A 21,196-nucleotide genomic window follows, 5' to 3' on the forward strand; every position below is an offset into this window, starting at 1 on the left:
GCACAGCACCGTGTAATCTGCTTTTGATAAACATATTAAGTCTGTCTTCAGAGCAGCCAGGCTTTCTCCCCCATAGCTCCTGTTGAAGGGTATGTAGAGTTACATTGCTTTAGTGCTTTGCTATTCCTCTGATTCCAAGCAATAATAATACTCAAGGCTGTTTATCAGTAGCTGCTGATGCAGGCTGATGAGCTTGGTCCACCAGAACTTTGCCGTCTCTCCCTTGGAGCTGCAGTGGTGCAGGCAACGTGGAGTCATCCGCAAATGCGTCTGCTCAGAGCTACTCAGCCTTTTCTGCAGCTCAGTAATGAGGAAATTAAACAACACGAGGTCTGAGGCAATCTTCTTCGGTTGCAAATGGGCCATTTTCAGTGGCAGTACTCAAAGAATCATACAGTGGTTTGGGTTGGAAGGGAGCCTTAAAGGTCATCTAGTCCAACCCCCTGCCATGGGCAGGGACATCCTCAACTAGATCAGGTTGCTCAGAGCCTCATCCAGCCTGGCCTGGAATGTTTCCAGGGAGGGGGCCTCCACCACCTCTCTGGGCAACCTGGGCCAGTGTCTCACCACCCTCATCACAGAAAAATTCTGTTGCTCTGGGACCTAATTTTAGTAATTTTTTTCTTAAGGAGTGGACCAAGGAAACTTTTTCAGAGGCCTTTAGCAGAAAGTTGAGCTGTTTTTCAAAGGACCCGGGCTATTATAAACCATTTCTGACTTCTTGGTCACAAAGTATGGTCTTAGGAACCGTGGTTTGGAAGGACTTCCAGATTCAGCAGTAAGGAGTGTTTTATTACTGTGATAACTAAACTATTCTGGATCACCTTGAGCACTCAACCTCAGTGACTTTTTGTTCCTCGGGGTCCATCAGAAAACACTCTCTGCCTTTGAATTCCTCAAGCTGAAGGTGTGTCGGTGGGTGAGATGACTCTTGGGTGAGTGGAACACGATAGTGAGGAGGAGATTTATCTGACATGGGGTGATGGATGTGCTGTGCACGTTCTCCTTCTGCCTTCACTGCCAGCTGTGGTTATGCAGCACTCCATAGGCTTTGCTGTCGCTCTCTGCTCACCCTCTTCACAGCTTGGAAACAAATAAGAGAGTGAGAAGGGACATTTAGGTTAGAAATGACACTCCCTGGTCAAGGAGAGTGAGACTGTATGAGCAGGACAACAGAAGTCTTTGCTGTATCGCTTGCGATAGTTGATTGAATTCATGGTTTTCCATCAAGATGCTGAATTGACACAGGGCACAGGTCTTCTTAGGCTGTCTGAAATGGGGCAATGGAATCATGTTTTGCCTGTATTTTACTGTGTGGTCCAGCATCAGAGTACCCTTCACTGCAGAAAGGCAACTGGAAGAGCGTCCTTGCAGCCCATAAGGGCCACACTGGTGATTTTTAGGAGCAGAGGTCTTGCACTAAAAGCTTTAATCCGCAGTGCCTTCTGGGTCCCATCTTCCAGGTTTTGGCTTCTCTTGACGTGGAAAGTGCTAAATTTGGCAGCGTAGGTTTGGTTTTGGTTTCTTGAAAAACAGAGCTTGGTCTGACTGCTCTCACGTTGGGCATTTCAGGAAAATTTCCTCCCTTTTTCAGCCAGGCTGCCCGGCGGCAACAGGCGGTGATTCTGCTGAGAGAAAAAAGCTTGTGAATACAGTTTGGCAAAAAAACCCAACCCAACCCATTTCTCAAAGGTATTTAGTCGGTTCTTTGCTTGGGGAGATTTAAGGAAATTCCTTTTGGAGAGGTCATACAGCCACACTCAGCAGCCTGCTTCATGCTCCTTGAGTTGAAAACGCATAAATGTGGAATGATCCCGTGCTGCAGTAATGGATCTCCCCTTTTAAGCACTTCTAAGACATTCCAAACCCACCTGGCCGTGTTCCTGTGCAACCTGCTCTGGGTGACCCTGCTCTGTCAGAGGGGTTGGACTAGATGATCTCCAGAGGTCCCTTCCAACCCCCACCATTCTTTGATTCTGTAATACTTAAAATGACTCTTGGCTCTCCAAAAACTCCCATGTTTTTTGACCGGTGGCAGTCTCCAGATGTCTAACTCCAAATGGGATGACTCTCCCATTTCTTCAACACTTTCACTGCCTCGGAACATCCCCTGCATGTTCCCCATCAGACCCAGCCATGGCTTTTTTCCATTTGAGAAGAAAAATGTTTCTCCTACCTAGGAATGAAACAAAAAACCAAGCCAGCAGTCACTGTATGGTGGCCCGGTAGTAACTGAGCTGCTTTAATCTGTTCCTTCTACGTGGAACTGAATCAAATCCAGTGCCGTTAATTGCAACAGCCTCTTGATGTGGAAGACAAATTTCTCCTCCGCTCTCTTTGCCTTCAAAGCTCTTCTCCCGGAGGCAGAAAGGCGGCACGAGCGATCTCGAGTGCCACCTGGCTTCCCCGTAACGCCTGCATTTCATCCGGTTCGCTTGTCAGGAATATCGCTCCTCTTAGCAGCCCGGCATTGCCAGAGAGATCTTGCAAATATGACAACATTCAAGAGACAAATTATCTCCATTCAGAGTTAATTTCTGTTTCCCAGCAGGGCTCCGCTGTGACCCTGCTGGGTTTGGAAATGCTGCTGTTTGGTTAATAGATGAATGTTTTGTGGATGACTGTATCTGTGCTCTGCTGGTGCCAAGTTTGGCTTCCTCTGCTCCCTCTCCTTCTCACTTGCAGCCAACATTGCAAGGCCTAAATGGATTTATTCACAGGACGATAACTTGACTGTCATTAGCATGGGGAAAATAATGTATGAGCAAGCGATAAAACAAAATGCTCATTCTCTGCCATCCATAACTGCCTGGGAGGTCTCTTAAAGATGTACTGTAGGGAGCCATCTGCTCGGAAGGGGAGATGGGACTGTCAGGAAATGATACACAAGTTAGAGATGGGAAGGGAAGATCTATAGTATCATCCAGACCATTTGCTGAGCAGAACTGCTCATTACTGCTCTGCCCGCTCTGGCTGGGAACTGAACAATGGCATCTCCGCCGTTGTTAGACTTCTCGTAATGAGCTGACCCAGTGGGTCTTTCATTTCCCAATTTGATTTTTTTTTTTTTCTTTTCCCCCATACCTCCTCGAATGTGGTTTGTGGGGAAAGACAACTTCTTTTTCGCTGCCCTCTTGCTGTATTTTGGAAGCGGGATTTTGCGGTTGCGTAGGGCTCTGCGTTTCTTTGCTACGATGGGATTCCTGAGTTACGAGCAGATGGTTGCTAAACTGCTGAGTAGTTCATTTAGTTCTTTTTGCTCCTCGCAGGGAGCTCAAAGGAGTACAAATATTCATCACGTAGGGTGGGAAACTGTGAAGTGCAACAGAACACTTTTTTGCTTCGAGTTTGGTTCGTGTTCTTGGTTTAATTTAGAGGTCTGTAGACAGACCGTGATAAAATACCATGGAAACATAGTTGGGGTCTTGCCAGCCTGGGTATCGAGGTGGTGAAAGGGGGAGAGGACAAAGCCGGATGAAGTGAGGGTTCCCCTGACACGTGTAATTCAGGCTTTATCTTTAGGAGTGTTCCTCAACACGTGACTGTTTGCCGGGCAAACAGTGCAGCTGGCTCCTAACACAAATATTTGTGACAGAGCCTGGCCCCCATACAGACCTTGTTTTCTGTTGAAAGGCGTTACGAGACTCTGTGAGAGGTTTTCTTTCTCCGTCCCTCTTCATATGAATAGGATGGCGAAATTTGCTTTGGCTGTAGCTGTGCCCCGTCTATGAGATTCTCTGCAAACGTCCAGGTCATCCCATTTCCACACTCTTTTAAGCTGGTGTGGCCAACCTTTCCTACTGGAGATGGTCAGTCTGAAAGGGAAAATGCCCTGCAGGCTAACGGCATTTTCCAAATTCATCGCTGCTTCCCAGAAAGTGTACTACGTGAATACGGCTTTCTTGGTTTCCATCTTCACGCCATGGCTCACATTTCACAGAGTCACAGAATCACAGGGGTTGGAAGGGCCCTCTGGAGATCATCCCGTCCAACCCCCTGCCAGAGCAGGGTCACCCACAGCAGGTGGCACAGGAACGCGTCCAGGCGGGGTTGGAATGTCTCCAGAGACGGAGACTCCACCACCTCTCTGGGCAGCCTGTGCCAGGGCTCTGCCCCCCTCAGGGTAAAGAAGTTCCTCCTCATGTTTAGGTGGAACTTCCTATGTTCAAGTTTGTGCCCGTTACCTCTTGTGCTGTCACTGGGCACCACTGAAAAGAGCCTGGCCCCATCCTCGGGACACCCACCCTTTAAGGATTTACAAGTGTTGATAAGGTCCCCCCTCAGCCGTCTTTTGTCCAGACTGAAGAGACCCAAATCCCTCAGCCTTTCTTCATAAGAGAGGTGTTCCAGTCCCCTCATCATCTTGGTGGCCCTTTGCTGTCCCCTCTCCAGCAGTTCCCTGTCCTTGAACCGGGGAGCCCAGAACTGGACACAGGACTCCAGGTGTGGCCTCCCCAGGGCAGAGCAGAGGGGGAGGATGACCTCCCTCCACCTGCTGGCCACACTCTTCTTGATGCCGCCCAGGATGCCATTGGCTGCCTTGGCCACAAGGGCCAATGGAAGCGTCCTGCTTCAGAAATGGTCCCACAGTTGGACCTGTCATCAGGTGACTCTGAGTCAGGAAGAGGCAAGTTGCTTTGTTCAAGCAGGAGAAAATAATTGTTTAATAGTGTTTAAATTTTGCACCCAGCCCACGAGTCCCATTGTAATTGCTACTTCTCTTTGCAAGAATCAAAGGCTGGTGTTGTTTGTTCTCCCATCTCCTGAACAGAAGAGTTTGTCAGATCTTAATCTCCAGGGGTTTTAAGTGGTCACTCAGTTTTGATTAATGCAATGTTAATACAAGCTGTCGGATACTTGGAGCGAGCTGCTCACAATCTCCATGCATGAGGAATTTCAAAATAATCCTTTGGGGACATCCAGGGACAGAACTGTGATCTCCTTAGTCTTTGATGTGGAGAACACAAGGCTTAATTTATTGAATAAATCACAAGTGATACCGTCACGTGCAACATATGAGTTTTCTTGTCTCTGTGATTTTTGTGCAGAGCGCTTAACGCAACATCTTCCCTGTTGGGCCAGTGCTGGTCTCCAGTGCTGTGCGAGAGCACCCTGAGTTGCCCTTAAATTGGTCAACTCAAACCCTGCTCGTGCTCCAAGAATAAATGCAGAAAAGTAAGCAAAAAGAATAAGGGAAACAGTAGAGCTTTTAATTTCTCTGCTTCCTTTTGCAGGAGAAGAGACAACTGATCCTTTTGTAGATTCCCACTTAGGATGCTCTACATAATGCCAAGAGTTTCATTAAATTAAAATTTCAGAAGACCAGGGATATTTGGGTTCTTTTTGTGTGTCTATTAATTTTTACCTCCAGTACATTGCCTTTCAGTTCCCAGTGGCTTTGCTTTTTTGGTTACTAATTTGTACCTGGAAGGAGAAGCAGGGAAAGCTCTTCTTCTCAGACCTCAGCTCTACTAAGGTTATGTCCAGAGGCGGTTGGAAGGGATTTTCTTGCTGACTTTTATTGTGATTTCTCCAGAACAGTAACGTATTTGGTTGAAATCCTTTGGAAGCAAAGGAAATAGGAGTTGGGGAGTCCGACATCCCTTTTGTCCTGGAGAGTGTATTGCAATAAGACATCCAAGTTCGAGTCCTTCTGCTCATTGAATGGTCTAGGAGAAAAATTCACTCCTTCCTATTGGTTTCCTGGCTGCCGAGACAGGCAGAGATCAGTTTTGCCTATAAATATGCATTCAGCATGCGTCTGTTCGAGTGGAAATGCGGAAAATATCTTGATTTTGTCCCATTTTATTGGAGGGGACCTACATTGGAAATATCAGAAGTTGTTGTAAAACTAAATTTTCATCCTCTGGTGGTCTTGGTGTGCATTGGGGTGTAACTTCCCCTTATAAATATGTGAGGTTTTTTCTCTTTTAAAAATGAAGATCAACCTTAGCCCCGCGGAATCCAATAGCTCCGACTCGGGGGCAGCTCTCTGGGAGCTGGCGGCTGTTGATGTTGCCCATCAATCATAGCTGTCAATGGGAATGTCCAGCCCTGCCTGCACAGGGCTACGTTACGTCTGGCCACAAGTTCTCAACAAAACCAATGTCGTAAGGGTTTTAGCAAAAATACAGGGGCTGAGTCGCAGTAATCCATCTCAAGTTAGTTGCTGGTCCGTGACCTTTAGAAGCATTCCGGAATATCTTGCGATTTCTCTTCTTTACTCTCTAGTTCCCACATTTAGAAAAGGATCACGTACAGATGAACCCCAAACTATTGTTTAGGAAAAAAAAGGCTTTTTTAACTAGTTGAGGGTACTTAAACAAGGCTGAGTTGGTCGACTGTTTTTTACAGCTGCCTCTGGAAAAAGGAAACATATACCATCCATGTGATTTAACTGCATTTTCACCTGTAGCTGGCTTATAAACTCAAGCTACAGAAAACAATAAAATAAATTTAACTGCCAATTTTCAGATGCTTTTGGTTGTCTCCGTAGGAGTTGAATCCATTGCGTGTAGCTAGGTGGACCCTCTTGTCAGGCCTTCGCACTCTTCTCGTGTTTCCCAAGGATTGCTTTGGAAAATACAGAGCTCTTAATCAGATTAATTGTAGTTGAGTTAATGACGAGTGAGACAGAAACGTGAACTGCAGTGCTCCAAGGTGAGGTTTGAGTGACCTGTGCCCTTCAGGATTCAACCCATATTGGGTGTTACCTTCTAGAAACCCACTAGTGACATTGGTCTTACCACTCTACATTGTCATTTAGCCCTAAAAATGAGGCTTTTAGGCACTTGTTCCAAAATCTGACAAATGGTCTTGTAATTTCAGTGAAATGGCCGCCTTCTGATTCCAGAAACTCACCCGGGGTTGGCTCTTAGAGCTCAGTCTGGGTTAACTGTTCAGCCTTCATGTATAATTCATGTATTTATTTGGCTATTTTGTTTCGTTTCTAGTGACATTTTGCATTTTCGTTAATTCCTGTTGAAATTAAGTCATAGTTACGTTCTTCGCATTGGTGTCTGCATGGCCACCGTAAGTCCAGGGGCACAATATCGTCGTCTTTTGGGGGCTCAGTCCTGCTAAGCCATTCTCCATTTGTTATTTCCAATTGCTTTTGTTTGTGCATCAGCTGGCTGCCCTTGTCGTGGTCGCTGTGTTTTCCAGGAGCATCTCTCCTCCACACGGGACATGCGTATTCCCTCTCCCTAGCAAGAAATTTTTAATAAGTAAGGATGCTTTAAATAATGGGGCTCGGAGACTGAAGAAAAAAGACCTGGGAGCACATAGAGTATTCATAAAAATAATACAGATGGGTCTTATTCTCCAAACTGGGCTAGCCATATGAAAACATTTATTAAAAAAACGAGGTTCGCTCTGCTTCCAGAATTGATGGCCTGCCTCTGAGCATCATTAATTTAATGGTCCACGTTCAATTTGTATCATGTTGCAGGCTGCTAATGATGTTCTAGAGCAGATATTACAAAGGAGAAAGAAACCTGCCACTCAGTGCATGGGAAATACACCCTCACCTTGCCGTGAGTTTACCTGTAATTGGGAGAGTTGGGTAAAATCCTAAGAAGAGCCACTTGTGGGAATATTCAGGGGGGGCTGAAAATGTCAGGGACGAGCTTTTCAGCTCCTGCGGTACAAACCGTGCTTGAAATAACTGGATGTTATTCCTTTTCATTGCAGCCTTGCACAAATGTATATTGATTAATAAAGGAAGAGCGTGGCCTGTGCCTGGCACTTTTGAGTGATAAACAGTTATGCAGCGGTAAAGAGGGTGTATTAAAGGGTAAGAGCTAATGACTTTTCTTGTGTATGTAACACATTAAAACCAGCATGAAGCTACAGCTATTTTATCATGCTGCTAATGTCCCTGACAACATTCACTTGGTGGGAGTGAATGAATGGAAATCCATTTAGAGAAGTAAATTAAAATACCTTAAAAAATGCCTTTAATAATGGCTGCAGAACTCAGCAGGATCAGAGAAGTGAGAGATACAAAAGACCTATTAAGTTATCCAGTCCATCTCCCTGCCAAGGCGGCGGTATTCCTTATTATGCAGTTACTACTGTATCGTTCGGGGAAGATTTAAAGGTCTCAATTGCCAGTGCCTCTGATGGGAGAGTAATCTAAAGGCTGGAAGATTGGACTGGCACAAACTTTCCCTCGTGTGCAACTTAATTTTTCCTTCCCTGCTCGTCTCCTGCCCTGCGCGTGTGGGTGTGCAATGGGAATAAGTGGAGGAAAATCCCTATCCAAGTGTTGATTTCCGGTATGTCCTGCGTTGGAAGCTTGTAGCGATGCCGAGTTAGCAGCCTGCTTGGTACCGGGGATGCGTGTCGATTCGTTTGGAGGCGTATCAAAAGAGCTCCCCCCAGGCGGATACTTCCACTCCTGCGGCTGTGATTTACAGGCACGTGTTTTCGCAGGCGAGAACCGCCTTGGCAGGGGATGCTCGGTGGCTTCTGCTGGTGGACCATCTCCAGCAGGATGGACCCGCTGAATCCAGTCCCTTTTTTTGGCACGCTGGCAAGTTCCTGGGCACTGGCTACGAGTTGATGTGCTGCGAAGTCTCATTTTCGGGGGGATTTGGCAGATTTAATTAGTTACATTGCCTTCTTGGGGGACAGATTTGCACTGCTCATTCTGGAAAAGAAAACGCCACTGTTCATAGCTATTTCTGTGTCGGCGCTTCTGGGATGGCAAGGTGGTTTTATTTGGGTAGGTGTTTTTAAGCATACCTTGGGCATCTTTTGCCGTAGAATGTATTTGAGCTCAAAAATCAGAATAAAAGCAGCTGATCTCCGGTATAATCAGTCATAGAAGTTCACCCAGTAATTTCTGCATCGGGTCCGTAACTCCTGTTTAAATGTAGCTTATCTTTCAGGAAAGCACCTGCGCTTGATTTAGAGCCTTGCAGAGGTGGAGAATCCCGCACACGCAATCGCAAGCTGTTCGTGTGGTTAAATTACCTTCGCTGTTCAAAACCGGGTAGCTCATTTCTGCTCTGGTGTGATCCAGCTGCAGCTCCCATCTGCCGGATCTCGCTATGGTGGGCTTAGGAGGCTTAAATTAAATAAATGAGGAGACTGCAAAATATACTAATGTTATAGGCGTTCGGGACGTCAAAAATAAGGGTTTTTTTTTCTTCTTCTATGGAAATGTCTGAACAGGAGAAGTGTCACGATAACCATCAAGTCCAGTTCATCTGGGCTACGTAGAGCAGGCAGTTGAGCGGAGCATTTCTCATTGGCAAAAAGCTTTTCGTCTGTAGTTATCTAGTCACATCGTTCTGTCCGGATGGTGGCAAAATTGGTTTCTGGTGGGACACATGAGCTGTAGCCTCATGCGTGAGCGAGCATCAGTCTCGCTTGCTCAGAGCGAGCAACAGCGGTCACTACGGGTAGTGAAGAAGAGCTGAATTGCAACCCAGGTGTTAAGTCCACGTCCTACATGAGGTGAGAAAGCATGAAGGTAGATGTTGGCCAGTTCTGACTTGTGGCCGCTGTAAGAAGGGACTTAGTTTAATCGGAAATTGGGGGAAATATTTCTCAGAAAACTTCTTGCTGTGAAGCACGAGCCGGAGCAAAAGCCTGTCTCAAATTTGGACAAACAATATGATGAAAAATCCCGTCCAGCAACACCCGTCAATTGTGCCTCCTCTCCAGCCTTCCCCCGCTGCGGGATTTGGCCTCACGTACTGCAGAAAAGACAACGTGTGCTTCTAGATTGTGCGGGGTTTGGTTCAAATCGCGGAGCCGATGAGTATCGCTTACGTTTTTTTTCTCGTTTTTTAAATGGTTGCAGGGCGTAGTTTGAACATACTCGTGCAGGCTCCTCTTCCTGTGCTTTCAATAGTTGTGACTGATGGCGCACTGACTGCACTTCAGCAGGGGTGGCCGCAGTTAACGTTAACTTTGTGCGTGACAGGGGCTCGTGTGTTCGAATCCTGGGCGCCGTGAAATCCTGAATAACGAATATGGCGTTTAGAGGAAGAAAACGGTTCTTCTGCGTGGTCAAAGGTAATGCGGTAATAAGGAGATTTTACGGTACACGTTCTCCATTTAAAAAAAAAAAAAAATGCACGTTTTGCTTTTCATCAATATTCTTGTTCACTGGAGCAAGTGTTTGCTGGATCACATGGTGCCAGGTAAATAAGAGCTATCCAAGGCCTTGTTTGTGCACTCGTTTGGCTGCTGCAGCGTCACATTTAAAGGCGAGAGAGAAATACAGCGTACCCTGGGCTCCCGTTGGCATCCGTGAGGATGAAGGCGCTCAGGACCTTTCAGAATAAAGCCCATAAAAAGCAAAATAGCACCTGCAAGCGAAACGGGCAGAGTTACGGTTAAAAGAAGAAAACAGCCCTTGGAGTTGGGAGCATTTGAGAAGCAAAGTTGTAGTAGGATGTGGAATAACCATAGTAACGGGCGGGATTCTGCAGAACTGATACTGGAATAATGAGTTTTGCTGAGAAAAAACGCTGTGTGGGAAAAGCAGGCGATCAGATTTTGAGACCGTAAAAAGAGGTTTTGCATTTAAACACGTATTTGAATTGATACATACTAAAAACTCCGGCCCTTTGTAAACCCTGGATGTACCACAGAAGAAAACGAATTGAAAAGCCCCCTTATCGCTTGGTGTGAAATAACCGCTCGTCAGTAAAAGAGACGATTTAGACTTATCATCTTTCCTCTTTTAGCTAAAATAATTTTTATTTTTTTAACTTGGTTTCAGGGTTGTTTTTTTCTTTTATCTTAGTGGGGGTAACCACCGTGCTGAGATACCAGACCAGGGGTGCGGGTTGGCTCCCCATGGCAATGACGGAGCTGGGGCAGCACCCAGCTCTCCTGCCCAAGCCCGTGCCCGCTCCCCCGGCCACAGGGCTTATGTTGGCTACTTTTTAGACATCAGGTAGCTTTAAGCAGCCAGTTTATCACAATATTCAGGGATAACCGGCCCCCCCAGCTCCTGCTTTTCAGTTTTGAATGGTTTCCATCTCTAACTCTGCTCTAATAACACGTAAAGTCATCTGACGAGATGAGAGAATTGTTATTTCAGTGGCCTCGCAAAGATATTTGTTAAACTGCTGGGATCTGGGCAAAGGGAGGGAATGCGTTTGTGTTTTTTATCTCCCTCTCCCGTTGCCCTTCAAGGCGCTGACAGCACCGGGTATTTATCAGCTCACGAGAGCCCGTCCAGGTGTTTAAGCAGCTCAACTGGTAAAGCAAAGCACGTGCTGGGAGATCACCGCAGAGCTCCGTTTCGCCCGCCCGCCGAGTAACAAACCATTATTAATTGACAGCAGAAAAACCAAATTGCAACTGGCAGGCTAACGCTGCGGAGCATCGCGGGTCAGAGCGCAGGGGGAGGCGAGATGGCAGGTGGGGGCGCGGGATGAGGAGGGAGCTCGGGCAGGATGGGTTTCCTATTTCAGGGCTGATTGCCTTGGGTGTGGTTTTTGGCGAAGCTCCCGCTGCTGCTGAAACTCCCTTTGTCTCTGTAAATGTCCTATTAACATCAATCATAATAGTAATGAACCATAGAAAAGAACAGCCCAGGTTGGAAGGGACCTCAAGAGATCATCTGGTCCAACCGCTGGTGGGAAAGGGAGCCGAGATGAGATTGTTCAGCACCCTCTGCATTTGCATCTTGAGACCCTCCAGCGATGGGGACTTTACCGTGTCCCTGGGGAGGTTGTTCCGGCAAATGATTGTTCTCATTGTAAAAAATGTTGAGCCGAAACCTCTCCCAGTGCAACTTGTACCCATTCCCCTTTGTCTTCTCCATGTGGCTCCTAGTGAAGAGAGACCCTCTGTCCTCTTTGCGGCTGCTCTTTAGGAACTGGTTAACGTCATAATAAAATTAACCCCAGTTCCCGGATCCTAGACAGCAGATCCTATATGATATTTGGAGAATTGCACATTTTTATGCAGAATTCTGTATGACAGGCCAATATCTAAGAGCACATTGAGCTCAGTCCTCTCTCCACAACCCTATTATATCTTATTGTATCCGGTGGCGTTATAGAATCATAGAATCATAGAATGGTTTGGGTTGGAAGGGACCTTGAAGACCATCCAGTTCCACCCCCCTGCCCTGGGCAGGGACACCTCCCACCAGCCCAGGTTGCTCCAAGCCCCGTCCAACCTGGCCTTGAAGCCCTCCAGGGATGGGGCAGCCACAGCTTCTCTGGGCAACCTGGGCCAGGGGCTCACAACATAGTGAAAAAATTCTTCCTAATATCCAATCTAAATCTACCCACTTCCAGTTTGAATCATGCTGGTGTGATACCCGACAGCAGCAATGCTGAGCCAGGATTCCAAAGTTTCCATCCCTGTCGCGCTCCCGCAGGCGTTGCTGTGCCGAGGGAAGTCCTGGGCAGCCTCTGGCCCTGTCTCAGGCCAAGCAGCTTCCAAGCTGGAAGCAGATGAGATGGAGCAGAGAGACTGAGCAGAAAGACAGGGGAAAAAAAAATCAAACAACATCCCGCGTGCCCTGGGACTGGTGGGAGCGTTTTGCCTAGACCTCCTCTGTTACTTGAACACTCTGTTACTTGAACACGAGAGCAGCAGTTTGGCAGGTGCCTGCAAAGAGATCTGGAGAGGTGGGTTGGGAACGGCCAACGCTACGATATGGAGAGTGGGCCCAGAGGGGAACAAGGAAGAGTGAAGTTTCGGAGAAAAGAAGCTGAAAAGGATCTTAGCTGGATGCTGTTTTCTTGGGATCTTGGTTAAAGAAGGGGACTTTGCTGGTGTTCGCCTTTCCCCGGTGCATGCCACAGAACAGGGGTGGCACCAGGGATTGCATTGGGGCACCTGAGGAAGAGCATCCCTCTGGGACCCTGTGTTGTGGCTTTGGGAGGTGCTTGAGCCCAACAGCAAGATGCCAGGAGATCACCCCATGCGTTGCTGGCCTTCAGACGGATCCCGAGCTGGCTTTCACCACGTGCCCATCAGCTTCGTTGCGTCCATCCCAACCTCTACAAGTTCATTTCTGCAACTCATCGCAGAGTGAGGGACCAGCCGAACACCCACAGGTGCCACAAGAAAGCAACACCAGCCTTCCCAGCAGGAAAGGAGATACTCCACATTCCCCTAAAGCACAACCACCCAGTTCCCAAGTGCAGCCCCCAACTCCCTTCACAGGAGGAACCGGAGCAATTGGTGGGGAAGTTTGTCACCGTAATGGATGATGACACAGGACACTGCACCCGAGACAGGTGAAGCTGCATGAGCAGAACAAATCTATATGGATGGTGCGTTCTTGCTGGGCAAGGCGAAGGCTTCCTCCTCTGACATGGTGATTTATATATTTGCAGCTCTTCCCCGAAAAGTAGTGCCCTGGTGTGGGTCACCGGAGCCGTCTGCTGAATACTCCTTCTCAGTACCAGGAAAGGAGGATGGATGATGTTTTGGAAAGGCAGATGCTGGGAATTTAACATTTTTAGGGGCAGCTGAGAAACTGTAACTAAAAAAAAAAAAACCACCAACAAGAGAATGGACGAATAAATGTTGCACGTCAAGGTGTCAGTGTGAGACGTAACCACTGGTGTCCTTTGGGAAGGGTCCCAAACCTGGAGCTGTGGGTCAGCACTGAGCTCGAAGAGGTTTGAAAACCTTTCGTCCCTCCTGTCCTGCTTTCAGTTACAGCTCTGCTCAGTATAGTACTTTTAAAATTGTGGGGTGTCAGCGAAACTCCAGCTTAAAAATTAGATTAGGCTTTATTTATTTCTTCCTTTAAGGCAGCCACGTCCAGCACTCATCTGCTGCCTTCCTCTGCCAAGGCGTCTCGAGGAGATTTTTAAGTGATGGGCAATAATATACTAATAATCGACAACCTTTCCAGTGCCAAGGTCTCTTCCTCCATCTGCTGCGTTTTCCAGAGCCCGTCGCATGGCGAAGGCATCCCTGCGGAGGTACATTCCCATCTTTGCCTTCTTCCCCCAAGAAAAGGATGCAAGTGAACGGGCACGGGAGAAGCTGTGATTTCTGCAGGGAAAAAAAAAAAAAGCCAACAACAACATTCAGAGTGGGGATTGTTCCTCTAATCTAGTGTTTCTCACCGAGAAGTTAAGAGAAAACAAAATGACAGATTGAAAATCTGAAGGTTTGTGTAGGCTTGACCTGACCTGTTGTTTTGAACTTCTTCCGCGTGACGGGGAATTGCTGGGGAACCAGCTTTATTGGAGAGAAACTGCATTTGAAGGGAGCCTTCAAAACGTTCCTCCAGCTGCATTGTTTTACATCGAGTGCCCTCTTGCTGTAGAGGAGGAATTGAGTCATTTCAGAAATTTAGGTGGGGTTGCACAAGACAATAATCCCAAAAGGATTATTGGGATGATACCTCTGGATCTGCTTATTCTTCATCACTCCGGGCCGGTGGAAGTCCTGCGGTCGGAGCATAAATTATACCTGCCCTGGAGCTGCTTTACGTTATCTGAAGCTTCAGCACAACTGAGAATAAGGGTCATATCTAGGAATAATGATAAATATTTGCCAAATACGTTAAAAGATCAAACCCACGGTGTTAATAACGAGTGGTGCTGCTCGGCTTTATCCTTTTACCTCGACAGTAGCTAATGGACAGGAGGAGGACGTAAGGAGGAGTTTCTTCTTATTTTTAGTAGCCTTAAGACTCTTTTGAAACCTTCACCCCGCTGTAGGAGTAATGAATCACACCCTGGGCGCGACGTTAGGATTCAGCACCACGCAGCGTTTTCAGGTGCGAGGAGAGGAATATTGTTCTGCGGATGAGTTTCCTTGTTAGCGTGGGTTTTTTTAAAAGGCTTCATTGAAGTGTCTTGCCATAAAATTATGCTTTGATCATATCCATTTGCTGTTAATGAATCCAGATGGGTTAGGGGCAACCGGATTGTAACTCTCTGATAATACGTGCGCTGCCTTTCATTTTCTCGCGCGGAGTTTCAGAAGATCCTGCGCTGGCCCAGCTAACAAATCCCGCTGTATTAATGTGTCCTAATGCATCCTAATGCACAGCGTCCCCAGAGGCACATGCAGATGTGTCGGGATTGCTTTGGAGAAGGTTAAAATGTTACAGAAGAATAGCCATTACATATCTGGCACTGTCTTCTTTCATATGGTAATCGCCTTTTTCCTTTCTTGTATTTATTTATTTTTTTAGGTCATGCAAGTGGCTTTGTATTTCCTTTAAATCAAAAGATCTTATTCTGAAATCAAGGTATTGGCAGGAGCTTAGCTGTGATTTTAATGTTGTTGTACAGAGGAGAAAGGAAGTGGGAGAAACTACGTAGAAACCAGCAATAGCTTCTCTTTTAACATACAGTCTTTGGCTTTTTAAGTTGTTTGCTCAAATGTTGAGTTACGTAAAGAAATAGAAACGGGGCAGATCGAGACCGGGTTTGATTCCTCATAGCGTGGTTGCACGTCCATCCCATGAAGTTTGCTCTCCCCCAAGGATGCCTGGAAGGAGAGATGTTTCCCCTGGTAAACTAGGAGAGATCAGTTAATTGCATGGGTCTGATGAAAATCCCACCCCCCCCTCACCAGTGAAATACAAATGGAAAATTAAAAGTAGGGTTTTTTTCATGCGAAGAGGAGAAAAATTGCTTTTATCTTCCTGGTTGCTACATGAGTTGGGAAGGATGTATTTTTTTCTTCCCTATGTATAAATGGAGCACTGTGTCCAGTTCTGGGCTCCCCAGTTCAAAAAGGACAGGGAACTGCTGGAGAGGGGACAGCAAAGGGCTACGAAGATGATGAGGGGACTGGAGCATCTCTGTGCCGAGGAAAGGCTGAGAGCCCTGGGGCTGTTCAGCCTGGAGAAGAGCAGACTGAGAGGGGACCTCATCAATGCTCATCAATAGCTAAAGGGTGGGTGTCCAGAGGATGGGGCCAGACTCTTCTCCGTGGTGCCCAGCAACAGGACAAGGGGCAACGGGCACAAACTGGAACACGGGAAATTCCATCTCAACATGAGGAAAAACTTCTTTGCTGTGAGGGTGGCAGAGCCCTGGCACAGGCTGCCCAGAGAGGTGGTGGAGTCTCCGTCTCTGGAGACATTCCAAACCCACCTGGACGCATTCCTGTGCCACCTGCTGTGGGTGACCCTGCTCTGGCAGGGGGTTGGACGGGATGATCTCCAGAGGGCCCTTCCAACCCCTGCCAGTTTGTGATTCTGTGAAATGTTAACTTGAATGCCTCATCTAAGGATCAGGATCAGCCCCTGGAAGGTGACTTGGATTTGGATTGAAGCTGGACGGCACCTTCTGTATTTTCCATTTGTGCAGTCAGAGCTGTTCCCGTTGCTCACGTCAGCGGGTGGGAGAGGCGCCTTTTCCTCTGCTGCCGGAAAACCACCGGCTGTGGCAGCACCTTTAAGCCATCTAGGTGCAAAGTGAAACATCTCTGCTTGACCCCCTTGCACTGATTGTGGTTGTTGGGGCTTGAAGGTTGAAGGACCGCAGCTCCTTCCCCAGCCCAAATGCCGCGAAGGTGTGACTACGCCCTGCGTCTAGTCCAGTGGATCTGATGGATCTAATCTCCCCAGATCACTGGGTAATTTTCCCACCGCATTTATCAGCCCAAAGTACATGGGTTTGAGTTTACCCTTAAGGGAAAAGCGCCAAATCAGTCTCCCGTTTTAGTGGGATTTGAGTAGATTCTTAAAATGCCGCTTTCTCCCTTGGCGGGGTCGGCCTGGCACGTCGAGCAGGGATAGCAAAGAGCCTGGGCGAGGTGTGAATCCTGCAGCTAATGAGCTGTGCTCACGCCGCCGAGACATCGGTATGAGAACGGCATCCGTGGCTGCTGCAGCCTCTCCACGTCCTTCTCTGCTTCGTTTGCTTGCGACGGCTCCGGGTTGCAAGTCCTTTAGGGTTGGTTGTTCTCCTCCGTGTACATCGAGCCCAGGGTGGGATTGAATATTTATTAAAACACAGATACTTGTAGTAACAGGGGAAGCAGCATAAACAAGAGCATCTGGGAGGCAGCTATGCCAGACTACGTTTTTGTTTGGACAAAATAATCCCAAATCATTGCTAATTACAATATGAAAGATCGGTCAATTCCCGTGATTTGCTTAAGAGCAAACTCAATAAGATACAAGAGCAACCAAAGAGAAGGTGGTTGTTTGGTTTTTTTCCCTCCAAGTACAGTTGTGAGCCAAGGATGTATCAGGAGCAGCACAGGCGGTGGCTAAACCCTCCTTGAAGCCCCCCCACGCGAAGGAGTCCTGTGTGCTCTGAATGAGGATGAGGTCTGCAGACGGTTTTTTACCAAATCAGGGACAGGTAGCGGAGCAGAATCAATTCCCGTCACTCACGGGGTTGCTCTGGAGGAGCCGGATTATGGATCAGGGCGATGCTGCCGCGCTTTAATCTGGAAATCAATAGAGAGACGGAAGTTGGGCTTGCGGGGATGCGGCGGAGACGATGATTTGGGGTTTGATGAGATTTTGCTCTGCAAAGAACTGAGTCACTAACTCCTCTTCGCGTCCTGATCAACGCAGAGAAAGGGCTAAATTCAGCCTTGATGCAGCTCTCTGAGGGTCCCTGGGGTCCCCCCGTCTAATTTGAGTCCAGAAATTCTCAAACGAACCAGGGCTCCCAAATGCTTCAGTCTCCTTCTTTGCCTTTGCGCATAGCTCAGGAATAACCCTTCGCTCTACCGAGCCTAATATTAATTCCATTTATATCAACTTGGGACTTTGATAACCTTCCTTCTGTCTTGTTTGTAGCAACCGAATTAAAATACAGCAGGCAATGTTATAAATACAAACTGTGCCAAGTCACCTTGGGGTGCCGCAGAAATCCCAAAATTCATGCGGAGCTGTTGAAATCTCGGACGTTATCAGATACGTGGTACGTCCTTCTGCAGGCTGTCCAAACTGGCTCGTCTGCAGCACGTGGAGCAGCGTTTTCAGTTTGCGGATTCGCTCTGTCGTTCCTAATGCGCCCCTTGGGGTAACAAAAGGGTTGCAAGGACCTACCTAAACCTCAGCACGTGCAGTTTGTGTGGATGGGAGCGGTGGGTGAAATCCCTGGTCTTCAGGATAGTCTGCAATCTTTGAGTCTAGAATTATTGGTCAGGTTGAAACGCTCGGGGTTTGCAAGGCCCAAGCGAAGCTGCGGGTACCTGGTTCCTCTAAAAATCCCACTTTTGCATTTTGAGGTGTCACCTAGTGAAGGAAAGACCTGGTGAACTCCGCTGGTCCTCAGCCACTGGTAAAAAATCCAAACTCTTTCAGACCTGGTAATCAAATCCTTAAGCTGCCCCCGTCCATCCCCTGCATGGTTTCCGCCTTTTCCTCGTTGGTTCTGTTTGACGTCACTCGGTGGCGTGGGCTGCTCCAGCATCTGCTCAGCATCGGGGAGCATCAGCTGTACAGTTGCATCTGTCACGCTAATTAGCACGACACGAGAAGGCTGAAATTAAGATTCACGCTGAACCGCTCTTCATACTTGTGCTTTTCTTTCTTTTCCAGAGCGCGGTAATTGTGGAGAAGACCGTTCAAGACCTGATGAACCTGATGCACGACTTGAGCGCCTATTCCGACCAGTTCCTCAACATGGTGTGTGTGAAGCTCCAGGAGTACAAGGACACCTGCACCCTCGCCTACAGGTACAGGAAGGCTTGGAAACTGATGTCCGCTGGAGATACTGCTCTTGGGCTTTTGCTGTTTTGCCGTGAGTAGCCAGGAGTTACTTCTAGAAGTCATCTCTGCTGGGATGGTCAAGGATATTTCCTTCTAGGTGGGGAAAAAATCCAAATTAATGATCATTGGCATTTGAAGAGTCTTGGCTTCCCAGAGACTTTATCCACATCACGCTGTGGTTTAGGCTCTTTAAACGTGGATGGCCATGATAGTAGAGCTTAGAAACCACACAGCTTTTCTCTTAATCAGGCAAAAGGTGACCTCACGTTGGAGATGGAGCGTTTAAGGCATCATCTTTAGCCTAAATCGCTGTCTATAGTTATTGCTTTCTTGAAAAGCAAGTCAGATCCTTCCATTTGAGTGTCCCCAAGCGATTCAGCTATATTTTAATCAATTCTATTGACATGTGGGTATTCAGGTCTTGTGGCAATGTGGGAATTAGTAACCACAACACACCCTATAAATACACACACACACACTGGGGTTTTGTGAAACTTTCCCAAAACGCTTTCCGTAAACCTGTTCTTTCAAGGAGCCATAAAATGCTCCATCCGGGGCTGTCTTTGTCAGTGTTCTCGGGTGATCTGTGATCTGCTTCCCAAACCACGGCGCGGAAGCTGAATGCAGAGTGCTCCCACTGGGCACGGGCTTATCGTGCTGGGTTGTGGGGTTCGAGGCCTTCGGGTACTTGCTTTATCATTGATTCCCTGGGTGACCATCGGTAAGTAACTTACTCTGCGTACATCCCCGTTGCCCATCTGTAAAATGGCCCTCCCTGGAAAGGCGGAACAGGACCGTGTCCCGCACCGCGGCGATAAATACTTGAGTTGAAAGACACTAAAGATGCTGCAGCAACGTGGGCTGTAAGAACTGCTATACATAATCTCCTGTAATGGCTAATTGAGGCCGGCGATAGCAGGGGAAGCCAAAAAAGTCCCTTGCGTTTTCCGACCGAGAGCATTAAGAAATTATTTCCTATCGCCTGGTTTCATTCAGGAGAAGCTTCCTCTGGCGAGCGGCTGCGCACGGCCTCATTATTATTGTTATTAATAACGCCAGCAATAGCAGCGAGCACATAATGTGGGCTAAACTTCGTCTGAGCGCTCGTGTAAATTGGTAGCTGCTCGTGTGCCGTTGTCCAAAATGCTCATATTTTGTATGAAACTTCACTGGCTGTAGCCAGACAATAGATGTGATTTTTTTGGCTTGAACTTAAAGGTCCTTCCTTCCTTCCTTTGCTGATACCATTCCTGGCTTTGGCACCTGCTGGGGAGTAATTAGGACAGCCCTAATTTGGCAATATCCTGATTACAGCAGGAGGAAAAACAGGAAATGTTCTAGTTTTGCTGCTGGCAAATGACTGACTGAAATAGAAATCTATATACATTTCAAATGATGCAGAGGAATACAGCGGCTCCCCTGCTTTCCCGGGGCGAGCGGTTCCATCCGCGGGGACGTTATGCCCTCTGCAGGGATCTCACGTCGGAACGGCTCCGTGCAGCCTTGCCCTTTGCCACCAGGGTCTTCCTCGGGGATCTGGGACGGATAAACCTTTGCGTCGATAAAGTTAGCGGAGGAAGGATCATTTATAGCCGCTTAAAATCAGCGTGAACTCCCTCGAGCTGTGTATGCATAGGATCAGGCGAAGCCATCGGAGCAAGGGAGTGTGTGGCCGTTCTTGAGACGTCAAGATAGGGAGAATTTGGGAAGCCAGAGAGACGGTGCGTGCAAGATTTGCACATGGCATTCGTTCGTTCCCCACGCGCGTGTGTTTCTTGAAGGGCAATACGAGCAAATGGGGATGAAATGTATTCAGATGCAGGCTGCTCAAAGCCAGGCTGTTTTATTCGGAGCCCTTTGCAGAACAGATAGCTCGGTCAGGACGACAGCGCCGAGAAATGCACAGCTGAGATTTTTTTCGTGTTTGATTTCCATTTGGCTCTGATTTTCTAGTGAATGGGGAAAAAAAAAAAAACCAAACCAAAATCCGACCCAGCGGGGCTGGATATGTGTGGGTTGGACATTTATATAAGTAGCAAGTATGGATTTTCTTGCTTTAATTGATGGCGAATTTCGGAAGCGTGTTTAAGCTGATCTAGGTGAGATGTCTTCCGCAAATCACATGCTTGTAAGAAGTGCAATTTCAGTTTGACGCAAACAGTTTACAAATGCGCGTTATGTTTTCGGACTAGTTTACGAGGGGCTCGGCATTAAAATGAAAGCGCAAACGGGAGATGGAGCCGCAAAACCTCCCGCTGTGTGGCAGTGCATTTCTTAAGTCTCGTCCAGCCTCTGTCGAGGTGCGTCTTCAGCAAATTTCTATGAAAGCAGCTCTACTCATGAGTATAATTGTATAATTAAACCATTTTTACGAGGCTTTGCGAAATACCGAAAGGCCATAGAAGGAATGCTGCATAGAGTACTGCGTTCAGTTTTGGGCCCCTCGCTACAAGAGGGACATTGAGGTGTTGGAGCGTGTCCAGAGAAGGGCCACAAAGCTGGTGAGGGGTCTGGAGGACAAACCTTATGAAGAACGACTGAGGGAGCTGGGGTTGT

General features: G+C 47.5%; 1 protein-coding gene across 1 annotated transcript in view; it reads left to right on the plus strand.

Moving 5' to 3' along the window:
• Nucleotides 1-21,196, plus strand: part of EXOC4 (exocyst complex component 4) — a 429,176-nt gene that overhangs the window by 330,628 nt on the left and 77,352 nt on the right. Inside the window, exon 12 of the mRNA XM_063323708.1 lies at nt 18,470-18,606. Within this exon, the coding sequence (XP_063179778.1) occupies nt 18,470-18,606 (137 nt within the window). The remainder of the gene's footprint in view (nt 1-18,469; nt 18,607-21,196) is intronic.

Source organism: Chroicocephalus ridibundus, chromosome 1 (genome assembly GCF_963924245.1).
Source record: "Chroicocephalus ridibundus chromosome 1, bChrRid1.1, whole genome shotgun sequence".
NCBI classification, from domain to species: Eukaryota; Metazoa; Chordata; class Aves; order Charadriiformes; family Laridae; genus Chroicocephalus; species Chroicocephalus ridibundus.